We start from the raw sequence: 17,022 nt of genomic DNA, 5'->3' as shown, positions 1-17,022 counted from the left end.
AAGGGAGGCTGGGGCTTCTCATTATTGTCATCACTGAAATGACATCTCCATCTCCATGAGTGGAGCTAAGGAAAATCATGGTTTTTAAAATCTTTTAGTTTTAATATTTCTATTAAAGTAAAAATTAGTTGTGAGCTTCTTGAAGACAAGTTATAACAACCAATATGGGTCTTTTTTTAAATCATTATATTTATGTGAAATCTTTGGTTGGTTGAATGCAGCCTCTCCAGAATGTCTCATAGGTCTGCTTCCAGCATCACTCCTTTCTAATTAGAGTTTCCTTTAAGGGTCTTAATTCAGTTCAGATACTGACAGCCTACTGTAATTTACCATGATGGGCGAGAGTGAACTCTAGAGCAGACAGCTGTAAATGGGAATCCTGGTTCTATGGCCTGTCAGCTGTGTGACCTTAAGCAAGTCATATAACCTTGAAGACTTTTCTCATCTCTAATGGCAATAATAAAGGACTTTACCTCCTCTTCCTATTGTTATTTGGAGGATTAAATGAGATACTACATATAAAGCACAATGCTTGGCATGGTAGTGTTCCGACAATGTTGGCTGATGTAATTACTGTTATTAATCATCCTAATCAGGATATATGCCTTGCTAGAATTAAGGTTGATACAAAGGTAAAGGAGACAGATTCCTGCCTTCAAGTTTTTTGCAATTGCTTCAGGATAATATTTATTCATTTAACAAATACTTATTGGGTGCCTACTAAATGCTGAGCGCCCTTCCAGGCATTGGGTACGCCCTGTTCACTCTGCCCAGTGGAGACCAAAATAGGCGAATCTCTTGGTGCTTATATTCTAGTAGCTACACATTCAGAAAAGTATATACAGTGGAAGATATGGTAAGTGGTGTATGAATCACACACACAAAATATTTTGTCAGATGAGGCTGCAGGAACCTTCACTTGCTAGGTCTTCAGAAGCCAGTGGAATTGAGCAATCAAAATCACAAGGAATGAAAGGGCCAGATGAAAATCGATCCCAAGAACAGGTGTAAAAAAGTCTGTAAAGTTGCTCTCTCCTCCTTTAAAGGTCAAAGCATCTCCATTTTATTCTAGTGGCTTCAGCTAGGACAGGATATAGGTATAACTCACAGCGGTGCTGCCTGCTGAGTCAGAAAGCTCACCTAGCAGCTAAAACACTAGCATGTTCCAACTTGCCAGTGTCATCACTGAACTCAAGATTGAATACACCCAGGTGCAGAATGACAGGAAATAGCATCTGGTGTCTTCTCACCCAGGACCAAATCAAGTCGATGCCTAAGCCTGATTTTTGGCACTAGCCAGTTCTCAGAATGCTGTCAGTATGCCCAGGATTTATGAACATGGGCCAAACTCCTAATTGGAAGAAAACAAAGTGTGAGAGTAAGAGTTGGAAGTTGTTGGTCATAATTCTAAATTCATACCTGATGTGATATTTCCATAAATTATTTTAACCTTAACTTCCATCTCCTCAGTTATTGTGTTGTTGAATATTCACTATGCACTTCCCATCTCTTCAAAGCTGCCAACTACCTATCTATAAAGGACTCTGAAATCTTTAGGACAAAGTTACTCCATAGATATCTGTAATAAGAAAATTTTTTTATTTATTCACACATACATAAATGAGTACACATGCATATATACATACATACCTAATTTCTCTATTATAAATGTAATTTATGCTTATAGAAAACTTGAAAAATATAGAAAAGAATAAAGAAGTAATTGCCATTCTGTCATATAGATAAGCATGCTTAATGCTCTAAGTATTTCATTCCTGCCTTTTTTTCACAGATAGATAGACATCGTTATGATAATGTTGTATATAATTTTTGATTCTGGATTTTTTACTTGACGTTATAGAATAAGCATTTTTTCATGATGTCAAAAATTCTTTTTTTAATTCTATTTATTTTATGTTATTTTTAATTTTACTTTAATTTCCGGAATGCAAGCGCAGAACGTGTAGATTTGTTACATAGGTATACATGTGCCATGGTGGTTTGCTGCACCTATCAACCCATCATCCAGGTTTTAAGCCCCACATGCATTAGCTATTTGTCCTAATCCTCTCCCTCCCCTCACCCCCAACCCCCAACTTGCCCCAGTATGTTTCGTTTACCTCCCTGTGCTTATGTGTTCTCATTGTTCAGCTCCCACTTACGAGTGAGAACACGTGGTGTTTGGTTTTCTGTTCCTGTGTTAGTTTGCTGAGAATGATGGTTTCCAACTTCATCCATGTCCCTACAAAGGACACGAACTCATTCCTTTTTATGGCTGCATAGTATTCCATGGTGTCATCCAGTCTATCATGGATGGACATTTGGGTTGCTTCCATGTCTCTGCTATTGTAAATAGTCCTGCAATAAAAATATGTGCAAAAACTCTTTATTTACCTCACTTCCAATGCCTGAAAATGTAGAAATTACTAAGCAATAAACAAGTATTGAGCTCAAGGCTGCACAAATTACCAAAAGCAGGTACCCCAGTAGGGTCTTCAATTTCTTACATCCTAGCCATTATAGGTATAACTGGCAGGCTATGTGTAAATCTTTTCTGTTCCAGTGCACTTGAAGGATAGGAGTAGGGAGGTGGGAGGTACGTGCACCTGTGGTTTAAATAGGATCTCCACGTAATCTGACCCTACCTCCTCCACCCAGCTTTGAGAATCAGTGGTCTAAATTCTGTGCTCTTTTTTACTCTTCTCCACTCAGTTACGAGAGAAGCAAGCATATGTTGAGAAAGTCGAGAAGCTGCAGCAGGCCCTGACGCAGTTGCAGTCTGCATGTGAGAAGCGAGAGCAGATGGAGCGGAGACTGCGGACTTGGCTGGAGAGAGAGCTGGATGCACTGAGAACCCAGCAGGTAAGGAACTGGGCATGGACTGGTGGAAGAATTAGATATGTTCATTCAGCAAATGTGTGGATGTTCTACCATGGGCCAGATGCTGCACCTTGCTCCCAGGATTCAGAGGGAAACGAACTCCCTGTCCTCAGTGAACCCATACAAAAACCAGGAGAGAAGATGAGCAGTCCACTCACTGGAGTGACAGATGTCCTCACAGAGAGAAAGTGGTCACCAGCTTGGGGCTGGGGAGAGCGGAATGCAGCATTAGATGACTTCAAGAGGAGTACATTTGAGCTGGACATTGAAAGATGAGTTTTTGGGCATTCAAGGGCAAGAACATCATAGGTAGAGGGAGAATATGGTAAAGACAGGGCCATGAAACGACATGGCAGATCCAGGGCAGCAGGGTGCAGGTAGCTAGGGGAGAATGCCCAGTGCAGTGGCTGGTGAGGAGACTAAGGCCACTTGTGGAGGGCATTTGGCGAAGCTGAGAGACTGGGCTTTTTCCTATAGTCACCTATAGTCAACAGAGTACCAACAACTGGGAGGTTTTTAAGCTGGAGAGAAACATGGTGCAAGAGATCAGGGAGAGAGCCCTCTGATGTCAGAGGACCATCCAGAGGGTGGATGTTAAAGTCGCAGAGGCCAGCCTGAAGGTTGTTGGTGCAGCCTAGGGTGTAGTGACAGTGAGAACCCATGGAGGAGTTCAAGGGAAGAGCCAATAAGGGGGTGACATTAGTAGCACATGATGATCAGTGAGTTTTCAGAAGTAAAGGAGAGGAAGGGATGTAGGACCATCCCTAGAAAATAATATTGGCCATAATCCCCTATTCCTGCTGCCTGTCCTCTGCTGGTAACAGCTGAGCATGTAACTCAGCTATGAGTAAGCACAGAGTGAAAAGTCCAGCCTGGGGTTCACCTGCACCACGGCAAGCAGGAAGAAGACTGGTCAAAGGCTCCTGGCCCCAGATGAGCCTGTCCACCATCACCCAGCATGATGAGCAGAGGCCTTTATGCAGCTGGTGAAGGGTGTGCTCAAAATCAGGATACCAGGGAAATGCAAGGCGGGGCCCCATGGAATTATCTACTGGATAGGGCATAGTGGTTGTGGTTGAAACACTTGAAAACACTTGAGCACATGCACTCAGGCCAGCTCAGCCCTCTCGCAGGGCAGGCCCATGCAGTTCCCTCTGGGTATGTGCATTTGGCTGGAGAAGGAGGTATTAGTGAGATTGCCCAGAAAACTAAGAAACCCACCTCCGCCTCCCACTGTCTTGGCTTGGTGGACAGCTCGTAAGAAAAGGCAGGTCTGTCTGTGGACTTCTAATACTGATAAACTGTGCCACATACTTTGGCACAGAGTTACACTGTTCAGCTGTTTTCTGTCACTCAGTTGCTGAGATCTTCGCTTCCCCAACTGAGGACAGGGGTTCTCCCTGGTTCCAGGTACGGCACTGGCCCACAGCAGACACTGATGAGTCTTTCTTTGGCTGGCCAAATGGGCACATCTTGGTATCTCGGTTCTTAGAGCACAAAAAGAATGTTCCTTCCTGGTTAATATGCCGTCCACACCCTATAGTTAGATTACTTCTCCTTGGCTCTTCTGAGTGCTGTGAAACCAGACTCACCTCCGTTATCCTTGTTGTTTATCAAGAAGAAACATAATGTTAGAATTATTTGAAAAATATCTTAATTGCCACAGAGGATAGTTGGCTGTATGCACACTCAGACCCATGCACGCTCACCCACACAGTTTCCTCAGGCAGGCAAAAACAACATTCCTGCCCTGCATGAAGGCTGCTGACAGGCTGAGGAGCGCCAGTGGGGGACAGAAATTTCAGAATTGAGGCTCTCCCGGGAAATTACTCTGCTTTCATTTTAGATTTGTGTTCGGGAGTTGATGGCAGACCCCCAGCTGTGTATGGCTGACATGAGACCGAAGAGGAGGAGACAGTCTCTAAACAGAATTGTGATGCTCAGCATCTCTTTAAAAATAACGTTACAGTTTGTTGTTGTTGTTGTTTTAATGAAAGCGTTAATCTGCCTCCTATGATATGAAATACATTCAGGAATTATGTCCCTGTTGCTCTTGATACTCATTAAAAAGATAAATAGAGGTTGAGTATCCCTTATCTGAAATGCTTGGGACCAGAAGTGTTTTGGATTTTGCATTTTCAGGTTTAGGATGCTCAACCTTATTATTTTTTTTTCCTGTAATATTTCTTTATTTTCTAATTTTCCCAGTAAGCATACATTATCTTATAACCAAAAAAAGGTTAAAATGCTATTACAAAAAAATCCACTGGAAACATCTTGAGTTTTTTACCAGTTCTATGTGGCAGATACTGTAAAAAGGGCAAAGTGTGTTTAAACTCATTTTTGGGGCCTGTGGGCTGGTCTAGGGGGCAGCTCTGCTGGCCTCACCAGGGATGACTCGGAGTCCACTTGAGAACATGGGGTCATCTGAGGAACTCAGCCTGTCCGGGAAAGGGGATCCAGGGCCTCTCTGATCCCCTCCTCCTCATTCACCCTCACGCAACTCATGAATGTGCCTGCCAGTTCTTGGGCAGCGGCCTCGGGCAGCCTGGGGAAAGACTTCCGCCTTCCACGCCACACCCTGTTCCTTCATCCCTGTGTCCAAGGCAGTTATCTGACAGCTTTAGAAAGCATGCTGGGGTCACACTGTCACAAAGCTCCTGGTCATCTCCACCCTCAACAGAACAATAGACCAACCGCATGGACTCACCACTTCCCATAGGGCATGATTCTGAAGAGACTTTTGAGAGTGCAGCTTAGAGTTCTTGTTGAATCAATAGCCCAGACAAGAGCTCTGCCCTTTGACTTATGCCAGGACACAGCTGAGCCCATCTACTTGGCCCCCTCTAACGACACAGAGCCCTCAAGTCAGCTCCAATTATTTCTTCTGGACCTTTCCAGAAGGGCTGGTATGCTGAGGATGAGCAGAGAGGCATGGAATCATGTGTTGATTCCGAGCATGGGCCCCAGGGTTAAACCAGCCACAATTGAATCCTGCTTCCCACCAGAAAAGTAGCCTAGAGTAAGTCATCTTTCTGAGCCTCAACTTCCTTGTCTATAAAGTGAGGCAAATAAATTATACTTACCTCACACTTGCAACTACAAATAAAATCTGAACAAAGTACTTTTTGGAATGCCTTGCACGTAGCAACTGATTAAAAACAAATCACTCTCACTGTTCTCATTGCCATCATTACCTTCAGAATCATTTGAAGTTTTAGGGCATTCGTAGGTACCCTCTCCCAAATTCCACCCTTACCCCGATTTTCCAGCCTCATTGAAAACAAGGTCAACAGAAGTGTGGCTTATTGAAGGAGGGTGGAGAGAGAAAGATAGGTTGGGACAATAGGACTAGCAGGAAGAAAAGCTCTTAATCAACAGTTCTTGTTTTATAAGTAATTGCCCCTCTACCATGGAAGGTCAAATAGTACTTCAGCATCATTAGAAACCGGGAGGGAAGTGAAAGAGAAAAAAGATAAAAGAGAGAGGGGAATTTACATTTTTAAGAACTCACAATTTTATCTCTTTTACAAAGAGCTCAAATTAATTTTCACATATTACTTCCACAGTAGTCCTATGAGAAAGAAGAGAGAAGGTTCTTGAAGAATGTTCTTTGAAAGGAAAATGAGGCACAGGGAAGTTAAAGGTCATGTAGCTAATGAAGACATTCCTCCCATGTGAACACATTGAGGGTGAAGACTTAATCTGTAGTGTTCACTGTTGCATCCCTGGCACATGGTACATGCTCAGTCAATACTTGCTGTCTAGATGACTGAATGGGTGGCAGAAGCTGGCACACCTGACCATCAATCTGTTTTTCTCAGTAGCACACTTACCCATTAGACCATGCTAGCTCTGTACCCTTGAATGTTGACATTCATAAATTTATGTAAATAACTCTTAATGACCTGAATTAGGGAGGGCTATGAAGAGTTGTCATGATCTCATGTGAGGTTAAGAGGATTCTGCAAAAATAAGCCAGCTGAGATGGTAACAGAAGGGATTTAGATAGAAACTGACAAGCATAGATGGCAGCTTAGTGAGGCCATGGGAGATTTTTCTTGGAAAGTTTCTAAAAATAAGGGAGCATCTCATGTCGCTGGACTGGTTCATTTGTTCGCCTGCCTAAGGCTAGGTGCCTGGCCAGATGGAGTCAGTGCCCTTTCCGCACAGGTCAGGTGAGGATAGGTATGCCCTTCTGCTCTGTTCCTACTTAAAATGTTGGTCACTGGCAAGATACCACTTCCTAGAATAATTTATATTTGTAGCTTTAAAAAAACTGAATAAAAACAAAATTTGGTTTACAAAAAACCCATACACCCATTTCTTTTTTCCTCTCTGATAGGATTAGATTCTGGCAATACAGCTTGAATGCCCAGCTGTTGCTCTGGGTAATTCCCCAGTCCTTTTCTTAATCTAGGGGATTATGTGGTTCTGGGTAAAGCATTCACATGCCTCTCACCTTGCACCCAGCTCTGCATTTAAAATTTGCAATCACTGGAAAACAGGAGGGGAATGTGTACCCCAGAACATAGACTAGCTGGGATGCAATCATTCTCCCTGGAGCACTAAGGAGCCTGGTCCACACTCTGACTGGGCCCCTAACCCTGAGACCTCAAGATGACCTATCTCTGCTGCTGCTCTGAAGGCAGAACTTTCTCAGAGCGCCATCTTCTTCTGTGTCATGCTCTTTAGAGGAAATAGTGTACCTAATTAAAGGAAAAAGATTCTGAAGTATGAACATCCTCAGTTTGTGAGCAATCCAGAAAATGGCTTTATTTTATCTTATTGACACCGATGAAAAGGCTGAAAAATGAGCTTGCCTTATGCTAGAAGTCTTCTTCTTCTTCATATGCATTATCTAGTATGATTCTCATTCTCAGGCCTCTGAGTGGGGCAGGTGTGAATACCTCCTTTCCCAGCATTGTAGCTAGGGAGCATGCAAGTTAGGGCATCTCCCACTTCCTTTGCCTTCCATTTCCCCCACCAGCCTTAGGGGAAACAAACAACCGGAATCACTTTGTGGAATTCTGGAGAAAGTACCCTAGACCGGGAGGCCAAGACTTAATTCCTATTCTTGCTTTTGGTGTAATTAACTGCATGCCATTAGACAAGCCACTTCTTGTCATGCAAAGGCCTTGACCTGTGGAGATAGACCCAGGTTTGAATCCTGACCCTACTAGTGATTAGCTGAGAGACATTGAATCATTAATTTAATCCCTCAGAAACTTCATTTCTCATCTGTAAAACTGGGATAATATTGTCTGTTTTGCAGAGCGCCATGAGAATTAACTACAATAGAGGAATTTGGAGGTGAAGTAGCGTGGTGTGTGAATTGCTGCAGGATCTGGGGAACCTCATGTGTTCTGTATGGGCAGTTGTGTAGACAGCATTGATGTGGTTTCGAGCATCAAGATGTTTTTTTCTACTCCTTCAGAAACATGGAAACGGCCAGCCAGCCAACATGCCGGAATACAATGCCCCAGCCCTCCTGGAACTTGTGCGGGAGAAGGAGGAGCGGATCCTAGCCCTGGAGGCCGACATGACAAAGTGGGAGCAGAAGTACCTGGAGGAGAGCACCATCCGACACTTTGCCATGAATGCCGCAGCCACCGCAGCAGCTGAGAGGTGAGACCAGTGGAACTCTGGTGGTCGTAAAAGCACAGTTAAAAAAATCAAAACAAAACAAACAGGCTATCCAGAGAGGTCCAAGGCCCATCCTAGGGAGTGAGGTCAGCTAAAAATTATTTTTAAGTAGTTACAGTGCTAGTTGGAGAGCAAAGTGGTATAACATTTCTAGAGGATGATTTGGCAATATATATCTTTTCTTTGAGTACACAATTCTAGTTCTAGATATTTATCTTAAAAAAACATAGACATGCCAGAAGATGAATGTCTAAAGAGTTAATCTCAGTGTTGTTGAAAATATCAATACATTTATCACAGCCTAGATTTCAATAAGAGGATGTTCATTTAATAATTTAAAGTACATCACACAGTGGAATACTGTGCAATCACCAAGAATGATGTTGTGAAAGTATATTTAAGGCACTTTTTAATGCTGGGTTTATATCACGGGCCAAACTAGAAGAATAGATAATCCTCATAGCAGCCCTGAGAGCAGGTATATTATTATCATCTTCATTTTACAAGCAAAGAAAATGAGGCTTAGAGAGGTACAGTGGTTGATTCCTAATCACACTGCTAGTGAGTGGTGGGGCCGTGTGTCAAATGGAGATCTGCCTGGCTTGAAAACTGATTTCATTTAGTTTGAAATTCTTTTCTGCTGCTGTCAGTTTTTACCTCTGTTGCCTTACCTTTTTGTAGGTGCATGGCTCATTCTGTCTTTATAAACTAGCTCAAAGTGTGCAGTAATTCACAAAAAAAGCTCCCAAATGTTCTGTTAAAACATACTGTTGTCAGAGTGAGCAAGGCACTGTTGACGTTTGGCCACTGGATCTCAGCTGCATGCATAGTCGCTGCACACACGTGGGTGGCTGTGCAGGGGACCCATCCAGCCCCTCACTGCCTCCCACCCAGTTTGCTTTCTGCCTATAAGTTATATTGGGCATTTAACTTAAACTTGTTTGGAATTCACCACAATTCAGGATCAATTTATGTGGAAAGGATCCTCAAATTTCAAAGGAGCATCCAGAAAACAGGACTTCTTAATAAATAAGGGCTATGGTACTATTTGGATGACAGGACATGAACCAAGAGAGGAGTAAAAGCCACATTGCCTTGGGATGGGTTACTATATTTTTAATGACTATGAGAAGGCCTGTTGGGGTGCAGAGGGGATACTCTTGAAGTTATTCACAGACTCTCAGGCTCATTATCGAAGTAGGCGAGAATCCCCAGTAGTATGCTCAGATGTTAGCTCCAGGAATTGGAGAAAGCAGTGCCACCATTCGGGCGTTGGTGTCTGCAGTGGGCGCCACAGCACACTTGCACCGAGAAAGACCTACAGACCCATGTGGAAAATGACCATTTGGGAATCATTTTTCTGTGCTTCCACATTGTTCATGTGTTTATGTGTTTACACTTTGATGGGAAGCAGCCCGCAGTATCCATGAGAGTGAGGCTTTGGGAGTGGGGATAGACACTTTAGATGGTGTGGTGAAGCCCTGGGGTCCTGGGTCGAGAGTTGGAGGAAAGTCGCAGCCTCCAGTTCAGTCCCTGCAGTATATGGATGGGCACAGGGAAGCCTTTTGAAACATTGGTTGATTTTTACATAATTGAAATTTTTTTTTTCAGCTTTTTGTTTTCTAAGCTAATAACTAAATTTCCTCTCTATTCCGAGGAAGAGAACAGGTCATCATAAAGTCACAGAGAGACCTGGTCTTCTTGGACATATGTGGTCTAGTGCATTGCTGTCCACGGTTGCCCTGGGAGTTTCCTTCCTCCCTGCAATTTTAATGGAAAGAATGCTTTAATGGAAAAAACGCTGCACAGGGAGGCAGGACACCTGCGCTCAGGGCTTCTCCCTCCCTTCCTGACTGTGCGTGTGTGATCTGGGATAAGCCCTTCTGAGTGTCACTTACATCACATGTGGAAATATAAATGATGAGAGCAGTGAAGCTGACCACATTGCTTTGGCTGAGGACACTAAAGCCCCAGTAGCAGTGTAAATGTGTGACCTTGGAGGAATGACACAGGGGCTTCCATGTGTCATTGTTGTTTCAGCGTCCGTGGGTTTATCACGTTAGATGTCTGTTTGGGATCCTGGGCCCTGAGGGTGTGAATGGGACTAGAAAGTAAAATTCAGAAGTCGGGGAATGAATGGGTCCAAAACATAAACCCTGTAGTGGGCAGAGGAGGGAGGGTAGGGGGCGAGTAGAACCACAGATCCAATCACAATCACCTACTCACAGGATTCTAGGCCCAGCCTTGTTCTTATCCTTCGTACAAGGGGAAATGACTCTTACCCCAGAGAACAGGAGTTCTGTGGGATTTACCCAGTCCCACTGTTCCCCTTCTCTGCCTTATTTGGATGGGTAGAGGGAGCCCCTTTCCATCCCTGTCACCCCGTCTTCTTTGCTTTTACACATACTTATTGAGCATCTAATAATTCTGTGAGCAACTACCCTCCCCATTACAGTCTTCCCCTTCTGGGTGGGGGAATAGGTTCAGAGAACCTCAGATAGCTCCAATCTTAACGTTCTTTTCAAAGAAAACCTCTGTCATTTCAGAATTGCTTTTTTCTTTTCAGTAAGAGAAAAAAGGAAAATGAAGTGTTTTTGAGAAAGGTACACATTTTGAGCTCTTATTGACTAGGTGCTGAATGGCCACAGACAAATTGGTAAAAATTACTATTTCCAGCCATTAGTTTTGTGACTTTTCAACTGCAGATGCATGCTTTATATCTATAATCAATGATTTTTAAGCAAAGAAAATAACTTCTGTACACCAACTGGTTTTCCCCTCTTTATGCATCTTGATGGTGTTGGTCAGAATTTTTAGAGTCAGCTTATCTTTTATGTGTGCAGGAGGTTTTGAAAATTTTTAAAAATTTCAAAGCAATTAATATTTCTTTTTTTTTTCTTTTTATTTATTTATTTATTTATTTTTTCTCTTTTTTTTATTATACTTTAGGGTTTTAGGGTACATGTGCACAATGTGCAGGTTTGTTACATATGTATCCATGTGCCATGTTGATTTCCTGCACCCATTAACTCGTCATTTAGCATTAGGTGTATCTCCTAATGCTGTCCCTCCCCCCTCCCCCCACCCCACAACAGTCCCCGGAGTGTGATGTTCCCCTTCCTGTGTCCATGAGTTCTCATTGTTCAATTCCCACCTATGAGTGAGAACATGCGGTGTTTGGTTTTTTGTCCTTGCGATAGTTTACTGAGAATGATGTTTTCCAGTTTCATCCATGTCCCTACAAAGGACACGAACTCATCATTTTTTATGGCTGCATAGTATTCCATGGTGTATATGTGCCACATTTTCTTAATCCAGTCTATCGTTGTTGGACATTTGGGTTGGTTCCAACTCTTTGCTATTGTGAATAGTGCCGCAATAAACATACGTGTGCATGTGTCTTTAGAGCAGCATGATTTATAGTCCTTTGGGTATATACCCAGTAATGGGATGGCTGGGTCAAATGGTATTTCTAGTTCGAGATCCCTGAGGAATCGCCACACTGACTTCCACAATGGTTGAACTAGTTTACAGTCCCACCAACAGTGTAAAAGTGTTCCTATTTCTCCACATCCTCTCCAGCACCTGTTGTTTCCTGATTTTTTAATGATGGCCATTCTAACTGGTGTGAGATGGTATCTCACTGTGGTTTTGATTTGCATTTCTCTGATGGCCAGTGATGATGAGCATTTCTTCATGTGTTTTTTGGCTGCATAAATGTCTTCTTTTGAGAAGTGTCTGTTCATGTCCTCTGCCCACTTTTTGATGGGGTTGTTTGTTTTTTTCTTGTAAATTTGTTTGAGTTCATTGTAGATTCTGGATATTAGCCCTTTGTCAGATGAGTAGGTTGCAAAAATTTTCTCCCATTCTGTAGGTTGCCTGTTCACTCTGATGGTAGTTTCTTTTGCTGTGCAGAAGCTCTTTAGTTTAATGAGATCCCATTTGTCAATTTTGGCTTTTGTTGCCATTGCTTTTGGTGTTTTAGACATGAAGTCCTTGCCCACGCCTATGTCCTGAATGGTATTGCCTAGGTTTTCTTGTAGGATTTTAATGGTTTTAGGTCTAACATATAAGTCTTTAATCCATCTTGAATTAATTTTTGTATAAGGTGTAAGGAAGGGATCCAGTTTCAGCTTTCTACATATGGCTAGCCAGTTTTCCCAGCACCATTTATTAAATAGGGAATCCTTTCCCCATTTCTTGTTTTTGTCAGGTTTGTCAAAGATCAGATAGTTGTAGATATGCGGCATCATTTCTGAGGGCTCTGTTCTGTTCCATTGATCTATGTCTCTGTTGTGGTACCAGTACCATGCTGTTTTGGTTACTGTAGCCTTGTAGTATAGTTTAAAGTCAGGTAGCATGATGCCTCCAGCTTTGTTCTTTTGGCTTAGGATTGACTTGGCGATGCGGGCTCTTTTTTGGTTCCATATGAACTTTAAAGTAGTTTTTTCCAATTCTGTGAAGAAAGTCATTGGTAGCTTGATGGGGATGGCATTGAATCTATAAATTACCTTGGGCAGTATGGCCATTTTCACGATATTGATTCTTCCAACCCATGAGCATGGAATGTTCTTCCATTTGTTTGTATCCTCTTTTATTTCATTGAGCAGTGGTTTGTAGTTCTCCTTGAAGAGGTCCTTCACATCCCTTGTAAGTTGGATTCCTAGGTATTTTATTCTCTTTGAAGCAATTGTGAATGGGAGTTCACTCATGATTTGGCTCTCTGTTTGTCTGTGATTGGTGTACAAGAATGCTTGTGATTTTTGTACATTAATTTTGTATCCTGAGACTTTGCTGAAGTTGCTAATCAGCTTAAGGAGGTTTTGGGCTGAGACAATGGGGTTTTCTAGATATACAATCATGTCATCTGCAAACAGGGACAATTTGACTTCCTCTTTTCCTAATTGAATACCCTTTATTTCCTTCTCCTGCCTGATTGCTCTGGCCAGAACTTCCAGCACTATGTTGAATAGGAGCGGTGAGAGAGGGCATCCCTGTCTTGTGCCAGTTTTCAGAGGGAATGCTTCCAGTTTTTGCCCATTCAGTATGATATTGGCTGTGGGTTTGTCGTAGATAGCTCTTATTATTTTGAGATACGTCCCATCAATACCTAATTTATTGAGAGTTTTTAGCATGAAGGGTTGTTGAATTTTGTCAAAGGCCTTTTCTGCATCTATTGAGATAATCATGTGGTTTTTGTCTTTGGTTCTGTTTATATGCTGGATTACATTTATTGATTTGCGTATGTTGAACCAGCCTTGCATCCCAGGGATGAAGCCCACTTGATTATGGTGGATAAGCTTTTTGATGTGCTGCTGGATTCGGTTTGCCAGTATTTTATTGAGGATTTTTGCATCAATGTTCATCAAGGATATTGGTCTGAAATTCTCTTTTTTGGTTATGTCTCTGCCAGGCTTTGGTATCAGGACGATGCTGGCTTCGTAAAATGTGTTAGGGAGGATTCCCTCTTTTTCTATCGATTGGAATAGTTTCAGAAGGAATGGTACCAGTTCCTCCTTGTACCTCTGGTAGAATTCAGCTGTGAATCCATCAGGTCCTGGACTCTTTTTGGTTGGTAAGCTATTGATTGTTGCCACAATTTCAGAACCTGTTATTGGTCTATTCAGAGATTCAACTTCTTCCTGGTTTAGTCTTGGGAGGGTGTATTTGTCGAGGAATTTATCCATTTCTTCTAGATTTTCTAGTTTATTTGCATAGAGGTGTTTGTAGTATTCTCTGATGGTAGATTGTATTTCTGTGGGATCGGTGGTGATATCCCCTTTTTCGTTTTTTATTGCATCTATTTGATTCTTCTCTCTTTTCTTCTTTATTAGTCTTGCTAGCGGTCCATCAATTTTGTTGATCTTCTCAAAAAACCAGCTCCTGGATTCATTAATTTTTTGAAGGGTTTTTTGTGTCTCTATTTCCTTCAGTTCTGCTCTGATTTTAGTTATTTCTAGCCTTCTGCTAGCTTTTGAATGTGTTTGCTCTTGCTTTTCTAGTTCTTTTAATTGTGATGTTAGGGTGTCAATTTTGGATCTTTCCTGCTTTCTCTTGTGGGCATTTAGTGCTATAAATTTCCCTCTACACACTGCTTTGAACGTGTCCCAGAGATTCTGGTATGTTGTGTCTTTGTTCTCGTTGGTTTCAAAGAACATCTTTATTTCTGCCTTCATTTCATTATGTACCCAATAGTCATTCAGGAGCAGGTTGTTCAGTTTCCATGTAGTTGAGCGGTTTTGAGTGAGTTTCTTAATCCTGAGTTCTAGTTTGATTGCACTGTGGTCTGAGAGACAGTTTGTTATAATTTCTGTTCTTTTACATTTGCTGAGGAGAGCTTTACTTCCAACTATGTGGTCAGTTTTGGAATAGGTGTGGTGTGGTGCTGAAAAAAATGTATATTCTGTTGACTTGGGGTGGAGAGTTCTGTAGATGTCTATTAGGTCCACTTTATGTAGAGCTGAGTTCAATTCCTGGATATCCTTGTTAACTTTCTGTCTCGTTGATCTGTCTAATGTTGACAGTGGGGTGTTAAAATCTCCCATTATTGTTGTGTGGGAGTTTAAGTCCCTTTGTAGGTCACTGAGGACTTGCTTTATGAATCTGGGTGCTCCTGTGTTGGGTGCATATATATTTAGGATAGTTAGCTCTTCTTGTTGAATTGATCCCTTTACCATTATGTAATGGCCTTCTTTGTCTCTTTTGATCTTTGTTGGTTTAAAGTCTATTTTATCAGAGACTAGGATTGCAACCCCTGCCTTTTTTTGTTTTCCAGTTGCTTGATAGATCTTCCTCCATCCCTTTATTTTGAGTCTATGTGTGTCTCTGCACGTGAGATGGGTTTCCTGAATACAGCACACTGATGGGTCCTGACTCCTTATCCAGTTTGCCAGTCTGTGTCTTTTGATTGGAGCATTTAGCCCATTTACATTAAACGTTAATATTGTTATGTGTGAATCTGATCCTGTCATTATGATGTTAGTTGGTTATTTTGCTCGTTAGTTGCTATAGTTTCTTCCTAGCCTCGATGGTCTTTACAATTTGGCGTGTTTTTGCAGTGGCTGGTACCGGTTGTTCCTTTCCATGTTTAGTGCTTCCTTCAGGAGCTCTTTTAGGGCAGGCCTGGTGGTGACAAAATCACTCAGCGTTTGCTTGTCTGTAAAGTATTTTATTTCTCCTTCACTTATGAAGCTTAGTTTGGCGGGATAGGAAATTCTGGGTTGAAAATTCTTTTCTTTAAGAATGTTGAATATCGGCCCCCACTCTCTTCTGGCTTGTAGAGTTTCTGCTGAGAGATCAGCTGTTAGTCTGATGGGCTTCCCTTTGTGGGTAACCCGACATTTCTCTCTGGCTGCCCTTAACATTTTTTCTTTCATTTCAACTTTGGTGAATCTGACAATTATGTGTCTTGGAGTTGCTCTTCTCGAGGAGTATCTTTGTGGCGTTCTCTGTATTTCCTGAATCGGAATGCTGGCCTGCTTTGCTAGATTGGGGAAGTTCTCCTGGATAATATCTTGCAGAGTGTTTTCCAACTTGGTTCCATTCTCCCCATCATTTTCAGGTACACCAATCAGACGTAGGTTTGGTCTTTTCACATAGTCCCAAATTTCTTGGAGGCTTTGTTCATTTCTTTTTATTCTTTTTTCTCTAAACTTCCCTTCTCTCTTCATTTCATTCATTTCATCTTCCATCAGCGATACCCTTTCTTCCAGTTGATCGCATCTGCTACTGAGGCTTCTGCAATCTTCGCGAAGTTCTCGAAACTTGGCTTTCAGCTCCATCAGCTCCTTTAAGCCCTTCTCTCCATTGGTTATTCTAGTTATCCATTCTTCTAATTTTTTTTCAAAGTTTTTAACTTCTTTGCTATTGTTTTGAATTTCCTCCCGTAGCTCAGAGTAGTTTGATCGTCTGAAGCCTTCTTCTCTCAACTCGTCAAAGTCATCCTCCATCCAGCTTTGTTCCGTTGCTGGTGAGGAACTGCGTTCCTTTGGAGGAGGAGAGGTGCTCTGTTTTTTAGAGTTTCCAGTTTTTGTGTTCTGTTTTTTCCCCATCTTTGTGGTTTTATCTACTTTTTGTCTTTGATGATGGTGATGTACAGATGGGTTTTTGGTGTGGATGTCCTTTCTGTTTGTTAGTTTTCCTTCTACCAGACAGGACCCTCAGCTGCAGGTCTGTTGGAGTTTACTAGAGGTCCACTCCAGACCCTGTTTGGCTGGGTGTCAGCAGCGGTGGCTGCAGAACAGCGGATTTTCGTGAGACCACAAATTCAGCTCTCTGATAGTTCCTCTGAAAGTTTTGTCTCAGAGGAGTACCCGGCTGAATGAGGTGTCAGTCTGTCCCTACTGGGGCGGTGCCTCCCAGTTAGGCTGCTCAGGGGTGAGGGACCCACTTTAGGAGGCAGTCTGTCCGTTCTCAGATCTCCAGCTGCGTGCTGGGAGAACCACTACTCTCTTCAAAGCTGTCAGTCAGACAGGGACATTTAAGTCTGTGGAGTTT

General features: G+C 42.3%; 1 protein-coding gene across 4 annotated transcripts in view; it reads left to right on the top strand.

The window, feature by feature from the left end:
• The window catches only part of AMOTL1 (angiomotin like 1), a 142,330-nt gene that overhangs the window by 110,894 nt on the left and 14,414 nt on the right, over window positions 1-17,022 (top strand). For all 4 annotated transcript variants that reach the window (XM_030794526.1, XM_030794524.1, XM_030794525.1 and 1 more), the window contains 2 exons: window positions 2,713-2,862; window positions 8,318-8,508. In XM_030794526.1, the coding sequence (XP_030650386.1) occupies window positions 2,713-2,862; window positions 8,318-8,508 (341 nt within the window). The remainder of the gene's footprint in view (window positions 1-2,712; window positions 2,863-8,317; window positions 8,509-17,022) is intronic.

Source organism: Nomascus leucogenys, chromosome 15 (assembly GCF_006542625.1).
Source record: "Nomascus leucogenys isolate Asia chromosome 15, Asia_NLE_v1, whole genome shotgun sequence".
Taxonomy (NCBI): domain Eukaryota; kingdom Metazoa; phylum Chordata; class Mammalia; order Primates; family Hylobatidae; genus Nomascus; species Nomascus leucogenys.
This window is presented reverse-complemented; position numbering and strand designations above follow the sequence as displayed.